The sequence below is a fragment of the Gorilla gorilla genome, chromosome 15, assembly GCF_029281585.2.
Source record: "Gorilla gorilla gorilla isolate KB3781 chromosome 15, NHGRI_mGorGor1-v2.1_pri, whole genome shotgun sequence".
NCBI lineage: Eukaryota > Metazoa > Chordata > Mammalia > Primates > Hominidae > Gorilla > Gorilla gorilla.
Genome location: NC_073239.2, coordinates 15,216,087 through 15,227,432, shown reverse-complemented (window position 1 = coordinate 15,227,432; position 11,346 = coordinate 15,216,087). Strand labels below are relative to the sequence as shown.

At 41.0% G+C, this 11,346-nt stretch overlaps 1 protein-coding gene across 1 annotated transcript in view; it reads left to right on the top strand.

The window, feature by feature from the left end:
- Positions 1-399: 399 nt before the first annotated feature.
- Positions 400-11,346, top strand: part of LOC129526805 (embryonic stem cell-related gene protein-like) — an 80,975-nt gene continuing 70,028 nt past the window's right edge. Inside the window, exon 1 of the mRNA XM_055362263.2 lies at positions 400-947. Within this exon, the coding sequence (XP_055218238.2) occupies positions 675-947 (273 nt within the window). The 5' untranslated portion in view covers positions 400-674. The remainder of the gene's footprint in view (positions 948-11,346) is intronic.

Below are 11,346 nucleotides of genomic sequence, written 5' to 3'. Positions count from 1 at the left end.
CCTTCTGGAATACAGTTTTCTCACCTAAAAAACCAAGATGTTTCATTAGATGATTAGTCAATTAATTTATGGTTTTCCAATTGTGACTCTTGTAAAGATCTAAAATATTTATGCCACACACCTCTTCTGAGAAGAAACTGTTGTTGCTCTAATATTCCTGCCTACATCTAACAATATTCCCCGTAAATTACTCTGTAATCCTTTTTCACTCCTTACATGCCTTCATGTCTCTTCTAGTAGATTAGATAACGATGTATGTTCCACTCTGAGCAGGTATATTCAGACCTACCTATAAAGGTCAAGGGAGCTGAGAGGCCGAAGAAAAGGACTGACAAATCCAGTTTCTCAGAAAGAAACTGTCAGGCCTCTGAGCCCAAGCCAAGTCATCCCATCCCCTGTGACTTGCACATATACACCCAGATGGCCTGAAGTAACTGAAGAATCACAAAAGAAGTGAATATGCCCTGCCCCACCTTAACTGATGACATTCCACCACAAAAGAAGTGTAAATGGCCGGTCCTTGCCTTAACTAATGACATTACCTTGTGAAAGTCCTTTTCCTGGCTCATCCTGGCTCAAAAACCACCCCCACTGAGCATCTTGTGACCCCCACTCCTGCCCGCCAGAGAACAAACCCCCTTTGACTGTAATTTTCCTTTACCTACCCAAATCCTATGAAACGGCCCCACCCTTATCTCCCATCGCTGATTCTCTTTTTGGACTCAGCCCGCCTGCACCCAGGTGAAATAAACAGCCATGTTGCTCAGGCAAAGCCTGTTTGGTGGTCTCTTCACACGGACGCGCATGAAATTTGGTGCCGTGACTCGGATCGGGGGACCTCCCTTGGGAGATCAATCCCCCGTCCTCCTGTTCTTTGCTCCATGAGAAAGATCCACCTACGACCTCAGGTCCTCAGACCGACCAGCCCAAGAAACATCTCAAATCCGGTAAGCGACCTCTTTTTACTCTCTTCTCCAACCTCCCTCACTATCCCTCAACCTCTTTCTCCTTTCAATCTTGGCGCCACACTTCAATCTCTCCCTTCTCTTAATTTCAATTCCTTTCATTTTCTGGTAGAGACAAAGGAGACACGTTTTATCCGTGGACCCAAAACTCCGGCGCCGGTCACGGACTGGGAAGACAGCCTTCCCTTGGTGTTTAATCCTTGCAGGGACACCTCTCTGATTATTCACCCACGTTTCGAAGGTGTCAGACCACGCAGGGACGCCTGCCTTGGTCCTTCACCCTTAGTGTCAAGTCCCGCTTTTCTGGGGAAGGGGCAAGTACCCCAACCCCTTCTCTCCTTGTCTCTACCCCTTCTCTGCTTTTCTGGGGGAGGGACAAGTACCCCTCAACCCCTTCTCCTTCACCCTTAGTGGCAAGTCCTGCTTTTCTACGGGGCAAGAACCCCCACTCCCTTATTTCTGCACCCCAACCTCTTATCTCTGTGCCCCAATACCTTATTTCCGTGCCCCAACCTCTTATTTCTGCGCCCCATCCCTTATTTCTGTGCCCCAACCCCTATTCCCACTTTTCTGGAAGGTAAGAACCCCCGAACCCCTTCCTCCATTTCTCTACTTTCTCTTTTCTCTAGGCTTGCTTCCTTCACTGTGGGCAACCTTCACCCTCCATTCCTCCTTCTACTCCCTTGGCCTGTGTTCTCAAAAACTTAAAACCTCTTCAACTCACACCTGACCTAAAACCTAAATGCCTTATTTTCTTCTGCAATGCTGCTTGACCCCAATACAAACCTGACAGTAGTTCCAAATAGCCAGAAAATGGCACTCTGAATTTTTCCATCCTGCAAGATCTAAATAATTCTTGTCGTAAAATAGGCAAACGGTCTGAGGTGCCTGATGTCCAGGCATTCTTTTACACATCAGTCCCTTCCTAGTCTCTGTGCCCAGTGCAACTCATCCCAAATCTTCCTTCTTTCCCTCCCGCCTGTCCCCTCAGTACCAATCCCAAGCGTCCCTGAGTCTTTCTAATCTTCCTTTTCTACAGACCCATCTGACCTCTCCCTTCCTCCCCAGGCTGCTCCTCGCCAGGCCGAGCTAGGTCCCAATTCTTCCTCAGCCTCTGCTCCTCCACCCTATAATCTTTTCATCACCTCCCCTCCTCACACCTGGCCCGGCTTACAGTTTCGTTCTGTGACTAGCCCTCCCCCTCCTGCCCAGCAATTTACTCTTAAAAAGGTGGCTGGAGCTAAAGGCATAGTCAAGGTTAATGCTCCTTTTTCTTTATCCCAAATCAGATAGCGTTTAGGCTCTTTTTCATCAAATATAAAAATCCAGCCCAGTTCATGGCTCGTTTGGCAGCAACCCTGAGACGCTTTACAGCCCTAGACCCTAAAAGGTCAAAAGGCCGTCTTATTCTCAATATACATTTTATTACCCAATCTGCTCCCGACATTAAATAACACTCCAAAAATTGGAATCTGGCCCTCAAACCCACAACAGGACTTAATTAACCTCACCTTCAAGGTGTACAATAACAGAAAAAAAGTTGCAATTCCTTGCCTCCACTGTGAGACAAACCCCAGCCGCATCTCCAGCACATAAGAACTTCCAAATGCCTGAACCGCAGCAGCTAGGCGTTCCTCCAGAACCTCCTCCCCCAGGAGCTTGCTACACGTGCCGGAAATCTGGCCACTGGGCCAAGGAATGCCCGCAGCCCGGGATTCCTCCTAAGCCGCGTCCCATCTGTGTGGGACCCCACTGAAAATCGGACTATTCAACTCACCTGGCAGCCACTCCCAGAGCCCCTGGAACTCTGGCCCAAGGCTCTCTGACTGACTCCTTCCCAGATCTTCTCGGCTTAGCGGCTGAAGACTGACACTGCCCGATCGCCTCGGAAGCCCCCTAGACCATCACAGACACCGAGCTTCGGGTAACTCTCACAGTGGAAGGTAAGCCTGTCCCCTTCTTAATCAATATGGAGGCTCCCCACTCCACATTACCTTCTTTTCAAGGGCCTGTTTCCCTTGCCTCCATAACTGTTGTGGGTATTGACGGCCAGGCTTCTAAACCTCTTAAAACTCCCCAACTCTGTTGCCAACTTAGACAATACTCTTTTAAGCACTCATTTTTAGTTATCCCCACCTGCCCAGTTCCCTTATTAGGCTCAGACACTTTAACTAAATTATCTGCTTCCCTGACTATTCCTGGACTACAGCTATATCTCATTGCCGCCCTTCTTCCCAATCCAAAGCCTCCTTTGCGTCCTCCTCTTGTATCCCCCCACCTTAACCCACAAGTATAAGATACCTCTACTCCCTCCTTGGTGACCGATCATGCACCCCTTAACCATCTCATTAAAACCTAATCACCCTTACCCCACTCAACGCCAATATCCCATCCCGCAGCACGCTTTAAAAAGATTAAAGCCTGTTATCACTCGCCTGCTACAGCATGGCCTTTTAAAGCCTATAAACTCTCCTTACAATTCCCCCATTTTACCTGTCCTAAAACCAGACAAGCCTTACAAGTTAGTTCAGGATCTGCGCCTTATCAACCAAATTGTTTTGCCTATCCACCCCATGGTGCCAAACCCATATACTCTCCTATCCTCAATACCTCCCTCCACAACCCATTATTCTGTTCTAGATCTCAAACATGCTTTCTTTACTACTCCTTTGCACCCTTAATCCCAGCCTCTCTTTGCTTTCACTTGGACTGACCCTGACACCCATCAAGCTCAGCAAATTACCTAGGCTGTACTGCTGCAAAGCTTCACAGACAGCCCCCATTACTTCAATCAAGCCCAAATTTCTTCCTCATCTGTTACCTATCTCGGCATAATTCTCATAAAAAACACACGTGCTCTCCCTGCCAATTGTGTCCGACTGATCTCTCAAACCCTAACCACTTCTACAAAACAACAACTCCTTTCCTTCCTGGGCATGGTTGGATACTTTTGCCTTTGGATACCTGGTTTTGCCATCCTAACAAAACCATTATATAAACTCATAAAAGGAAACCTAGCTGACCCCATAGATCCTAAATCCTTTCCCCACTCCTCTTTCCATTCCTTGCATACAGCTTTAGAAACTGCCCCCACTCTAGCTCTCCCTGACTCATCCCGACCCTTTTCATTACACACAGCCGAAGTGCAGGGCTGTGCAGTCGGAATTCTTAGATAAGGACAACGATCGCGTCCTGTAGCCTTTTTGTCCAAACAACTTGACCTTACTGTTTTAGGCTGGCCATCATGTCTCTGTGCAGCCGCTGCTGCTGCCCTAATACTTTTAGAGGCCCTCAAAATCACAAACTATGCTCAACTCACTCTCTACAGTTCTCATAACTTCCAAAATCTATCTTCTTCCTCATACCTGATGCATATACTTTCTGCTTCCCGGCTCCTTCAGCTATACTCACTCTTTGTCGAGTCTCCCACAATTACTGTTGTTCCTGGCCCAGACTTCAATCCGGCCTCGCACATTATTCCTGATACCACACCTGACCCCCATGACTGTATCTGATCCACCTGACATTCACCCCATTTCCCCAAATTTCCTTCTTCCCTGTTTCTCACCCTGATCACGCTTGATTTATTGATGGCTGTTCCACCAGGCCTAATCGCCACACACCAGAAAGCCACTAGCCCACCTCTTAAAACCTCTCATTTCCTTTCCATCGTGGAAATCTATCCTCAAGGAAATCACTTCTCAGTGTTCCATCTGCTATTCTACTACTCCTCAGGGATTATTCAGGCCCCATCCCTTCCCTACACATCAAGCTCGAGGACTGGCAAATTAGCTTTACTCAACATGCCCGAGTCAGGAAACTAAAATACCTCTTAGTCTAAATAGACACTTTCACTGAATAAGTAAAGGCCTTTCCTACAGGGTCTGAGAAGGCCACCGCAGTCATTTCTTCCCTTCTGTCAGACATAATTCCTCAGTTTAGCCTTCCCACCTCAATACAGTCTGATAACAGATGAGCCTTTATTAGTCAAATCAGGCAAGCAGTTTTTCAGGCTCTTAGTATTCAGTGAAACCTTTATATCCCTTATGGTCCTCCATCTTCAAGAAAAGTAGAATGGACTAAAGGTCTTTTAAATACACACCTCACCAAGCTCACCAACTTAAAAAGGACTGGACAATACTTTTACTACTTTCCCTTCTCAAAATTCAGGCCTGTCCTCGGAATGCTATAGGGTACAGCCCATTTAAGCTCCTGTATAGACGCTCCTTTTTAGTAGGCCCCAGTCTCATTCCAGACACCAGACCAACTTAGACTGTGCCCACCCCCCAAAAAAAAACTTGTCATCCCTACTATTTTCTGTCTAGTCATACTCCTATTCACCGTTCTCAACTACTCATACATGCCCTGCTCTTGTTTACACTGCTGGTTTACACTGTTTTTCCAAGTCATCACAGCTGATATCTCCTGGTGCTATCCCCAAACTGCCACTCTTAACTCTTGAAGTAAATAAATAATCTTTGCTGGCAGGACTATGCCGAATCTCCTTAAGCACTCTCTAATCAGATATCCTGAGTTGTCCCAATTCTTAGACCTTTTATACCTGTTTTTCTCCTTCTGTTATTCCATTTAGTTTTTCAATTCATACAAAACCGTATCCAGGCCATCACCAATCATTCTATACGACAAATGTTTCTTCTAACATCCCCACAGTATCACCCCTTACCACAAGACCTCCCTTCAGCTTAATCTCTCCCACTCTAGGTTCCCACGCCGCCCCTAATCCCACCTGAAGCAGCCCTGAGAAACATCGCCCATTCTCTCTCCATACCACCCCCCAAAAATTTTCGCCACTCCAACACTTCAACACTGTTTTGTTTTATTTTTCTTATTAATATAAGAAGGCAGGAATGTCAGGCCTCTGAGCCCAAGCCAAGCCATCCCATCCCCTGTGACTTGCACGTATACGCCCAGATGGCCTGAAGTAACTGAAGAATCACAAAAGAAGTGAATATGCCCTGCCCCACCTTAACTGATGACATTCCACCACAAAAGAAGTGTAAATGGCCGGTCCTTGCCTTAACTGATGACATTACATTGTGAAAGTCCTTTTCCTGGCTCATCCTGGCTCAAAAACCACCCCCACTGAGCACCTTGAGACCCCCACTCCTGCCCACCAGAGAACAAACCCCCTTTGACTGTAATTTTCCTTTACCTACCCAAATCCTATAAAACGGCCCCAGCTTTTTCTCCCTTGGCTGATTCTCTTTTCGGACTCAGCCCACCTGCACCCAGGTGAAATAAACAGCCATGTTGCTCAGGCAAAGCCTGTTTGGTGGTCTCTTCACACAGACGCGCATGAAAGAAACATTTAATAGGGGCTTATGAACAGAAGCAAGGTCTTGGCCGTGGGATGGTAGATCCCACACCAACCTCCAGAAAGTATTCTTTATATAGCAAGCTTTTTTGGTAAAATATGTGCAGCTGGTTATGTCTCAGACCATTTTATGAAACTCTTGTTTGCTGAGGAAGTTAGATAGCATCTTTATGAAGGATTATCTATGCTACAGGCATTGTTTCTTGGCCTTGCAGAACACCTTGCTAGCAGGAGTCAAATATCAGTCATTATACCTGCTTAGTTTCAAGATGACATCACTCCTGCCATGCAACAGGCTGTTTCCCTATGGTTCCTTTATTGCTCTACATTATTTTATTTATTCACAATCATTCAGCAAGAGTCAGGTATATGCCCAGTGATATATGGGGAAGTTATTTGTAGGTTATAATATACTACTTGAAAAAACTATTCAATGTATGCAGAACAAGTCAATCTTCAATTGGAAACTGTGGTAGGCCAGTGAAATAAAATAAAACCATCTCCCTGTTATTAAATATATAATTTCACATAAGTATGAAATTAAGTATTATAAAATTCCTGTTCAGATCCATATTTGCTACCAAAATAGGTGAGTCCATTTCTAAATACTTTTCAGAAAAATATAATGTAATTATATAATAACGGGAAATTTGAAAATATTTTCCTGGAAAATTATTTAAAACTAACTGAACATAATAGAAAACTGGACAGATTTTCTTAAAAACATTTTCAAAATCCATTTAGAAAACTATTATTCAAGAAAGAAAACTTGCTGTGCTAGTAGATATCTGTTTTTAGTATTTTGAACAAATAGATATTTCAGACTATAATGAAAGCAGAGCCTTTTTTTCCTCTATCAATTTGACGGAATGATCTTCACACCTAGTCAAAATAGTTCAGTAGAAGGTCACACAGAGAATATCCAGAAAAGAAAGTATAAAGAAAATAATAAAAATCTGTGCTGAAATGATAGATACTTTATTGTAATCCACAAAAGATTATTAAATTAGATATTGTAATTCTTTTTCTTTGCCATCTTATTAATCTTTGCAGACAATTGGGCATATACTCAATAAAATATTCCTAGTAGCAAGTTCATCTAAAATTGGCTGCAGTGTTTTATGCTATTGAGATCATAACTCTAGGCTATTACCTTTTCTAACAAAAAGTCAGCTTTCAATGAAATCCAGCAGAGAAAATATGTATGCCTGGAGGACAGAATACTTTTCACCCTTATAGGCACTCAAATAGAATCTTTTTTACTCACCATCTATTGTTCATTCTGCCATCATAAATTTTAAAGATTTCATGAATTGTTTTCAAATAAAACAATGACCATTTTTCTACTGAAATTCCTCAATATGTCCCAACAGAAAACACCATATTCCACATTTTCTGCAATCATTCTACGTATATGATTTTCTTGAGATGGGAAACAAAGAAACTTAACAGTAGAGAAAATAAACTCTGCTCTACTTTTAGAGTTTGGCTTTTCAGGAGAATGTAATAAAAGAGGTATAGGTTCAGCCTACGAATGTACAAGACAAGATAAATATTTGTGCAGTACTTTCCAACGCAAAGGAAAGGCAACTAAAATTTGGAGAGTAGGACATTTTCCCAAACATAAGTAAGGGATTTATTCACAAAAACGGAAAGCATTAAACTGGGTTTTATAGGAAATGAATAAGCCTGAGAGGATTTTTATCTTTAATGAAAGTATCGCGGATCTTGAATGGGGAAGTGTGCAAATGGATTTAAGGAACACATTGGAATGGAAGACAGAAGACTGGAGTCACAGCAAAGAGGAACAAAGGCCAGCAGTTCCTGAAAGATGAGTATAGTTGGTATAAAGCACAGGAAGTTAATAAATTCATTACAAGAAAACTTCTTTAAAATTTAAAACATAGTCTCCTTAAGCACACCAGTTTAGTTGTTGGATAAGTTTTAATATTTACTAACATTCCTGAAAAATAAAATAGAGATTCAAAGGGAGAAAATAAAACTGGTATTGTGATATATTTTAATTTTCATATTGAACTGTAAAAGATTATGTCTATCTCACCAATATTAATTGAAAAGTAAAGGTTCTTTTTTAAATGAATCCTATTTTATGTTAAAATTTCAATATGTTGATTAATAACTGAATAAGTGGATAAATACATAAGTAAAGGACAAATCCTAGTATATACTTAAAATTATCTCTTATTATTCTTTAAAAGAGGAAAGCATAATCATAAAATTAGATTCTCAGACTCACAATCCCCTAAATAATTTCCCCTGTTCTAATTGAGGCGAAAAACGTATTTTATTTATCCCTTTCCATATACTTTCAAGTGTGTTGGCTGGAATACTATATTTAAGCATGCACAATTATAAGTTTTTGGCTTCTTTAGTATCTTAGCTTAAACCAAATCTGTGTGGTAGACCAGTATCCCATCACACTATTTTTCTTCTATTGCAATAATTTGCTTAAATCATTTTAATTTAGATTTTTCCCTTTCATTCCTGTGGCTGCCACCTCTCAGGAGCCCTTTACTGGCTTATCTCTCTGCTTTCAGGATGTGCTCACCATTGAATCTTTCTTCCCTCTCTGCCCACCAATACCATCACCAGTGTCTCTAAAATCTTGCAAATAATCATCTCCCAAAAAATATTTTTTCCAGATTAAAGACTGTTCAATAAGAGCTAGTTATCTATTCACAAATCCAAAACTATTATATTTGTAAAGCCTTTTATTAACCGCAATTACTTTTACACCAACCTAATACATTTGTTTATTACCTGTTTCTCCCAAATTTATTTTTTTCACACTTTCTCAGCATAGTTATCTCAGGCTTATCTCTTCATTGTTTCTCAAACCTCCATAGACACTCCATTGCCATTTGTGCCTTTACGTTTTTTTGTTTGTTTTTAATTTTTTACTCTTTCCCAAATGTGTCTCCGAACTCTTTGGAATGTCTTCCTTTATCCTTCCCACATAACCAAGTAGTATTTATTATTTAACTACCAAATCAAATTTCATTACTAAAGATTATAATCAGTCTTCTAGACATATAAATACAAATTGCACTTGAATTCTATAGTTTCATACTTCACTATTTTCTGATTTGGTAAGTATACAACACCAGAAGACATTCTGCTTTATTTCAAGTACAAGCACAGAAAGAATCATCCAAAACATGTATGCATTGTTCTTGATGAATGGTTTACCCATACAAACCTATTAGATGTATTTACAGAGATAGGCTCTAGTAACCATGAATGAAGTCAAGGTCTCTTCTCTACCTGTTATTCTCTTATCACCCCACCTTCTTCCTTAACTCATGCATCTCTGACATCTTCATGACACAGAACTTTCCTGAGTGGTCTCTTTGTTCTAACACCTGGTATGTTTCCCTGGTGAGTCACTTCCTCTGTACTTATGACCCAACATATTCTTCCTTTCTCCATTCTTCATAATCTTCATTCTTCTTTTATTTTCTTCTTCACCTTCTGTCTCTCTCTCTCTCTATATATAAAAATATATTATATATATTATATAAATATAATGTTCTCATCTATTCACATGACTTTACCTGTATCTTGTAGGTGATAAAATTGTGTATCATTGTATCTCCTTTTTGGTATATCTCCTAAGTTCCACACTCACATTTCCAAGAGTTTACAGAATGTATTCATCTGGATCCTTCTTTGCATATTACTTATGATAGTTAGACTTCTTGATTACTTTCCTTTTCCAAATCCATGTTTTTTCCTTTTACTATGTAATTAGTATCTTCTCAGGTATTCTTAACAAGTATCTCAGTTATGTTTTCTTCTGCCTTCCCTGGTCTCTGATGTCTTTCTGAGCAGTATTATTCACTTCTTGATATAGAACATGTAAAGGAAAAAAGTTTGTTTTTTTCTTGTGGTTTTTTTTTTCCTATGTTTGGAACAAAACTACTAGAAACTTCCTTATTTCACTTAGGTAATGTTCCAAAACTGATGGTAGACATTTCATTAAAATAAAATACATTTTCTTTCGAAGGCAAAACAAATGTTTTTTAATTGTTTAAAAACTACATTAATAATCACCAGTCTGGGCCAGGCGCGGTGGCTCATGCCTGTAATCCCAGCACTTTGGGAGGCTGAGGCGGGTGGATCACGAGGTCAAGAGATTGAGACCCTCCTGGCTAACATGGTGAAAACCCGTCTCTACTAAAACTTCAAAAAATTAGCCGGGCATGATGGCGGGGACCTGTAGTCCTAGTTGCTCGGGAGGCTGCCGCAGGAGAATGGCATGCTCCACCCAGGAGGTGGAGCTTGCAGTGAGCTGAGATCACACCACTGCACTCCAGCCTGGGTAACAGAGCAAGACTCCATCTCAAAAAAAAAAAAAAAAAAAGTCACCATTCTGACTGGTCTGAGATGGTATGTCACTGCGGTTTTGATTTGCATTTCTCTAATGATCAGTGATGATGAGCTTTATTTTTTGTGTTTGTTGGCCGCATAAATGTCTTCTTTTGAGAAGTCTCTGTTCATATCCTTTGCTCATTTTTTGATGGGGATGTTTGGTTTTTCTTCAAAATTTGTTTAAGTTTCTTGTAGGTTCTGGGTATTAGACCTTTGTCAGATGAATAGACTGCAAAATTTTTCTCCCATTCTGTAGGCTGCCTGTTCACTCTGATGCTAGTTTCCTTGGCTGTGCAGAAGCTCTTTAATTTAATTAGATCCCATTTGTCAATTTTGGCTTTTGTTGCAATTGCTTTAATAGATGCTGGTGAGGGTGTGGCAAAATAGGAATGCTTTTACACTGTTGGTGGGAATGTAAATTAGTTTAATGATTGTGGAAGACTGTGTAGCCATTCCTCAAGGATCTAGAACCAGGAATACCATTTGACCCAAAATTCCATTACTGGGTATATACCCAAAGGATTATAAATCATTCTACTATAAAGATATATGTACACGTGTTTATTGCAGCACTATTTATGATAGCAAAGACATAGAGCCAAACCCAGTGCCCATCAGTGATAGAATGGATAAAGAAAATGTTGCACATATACC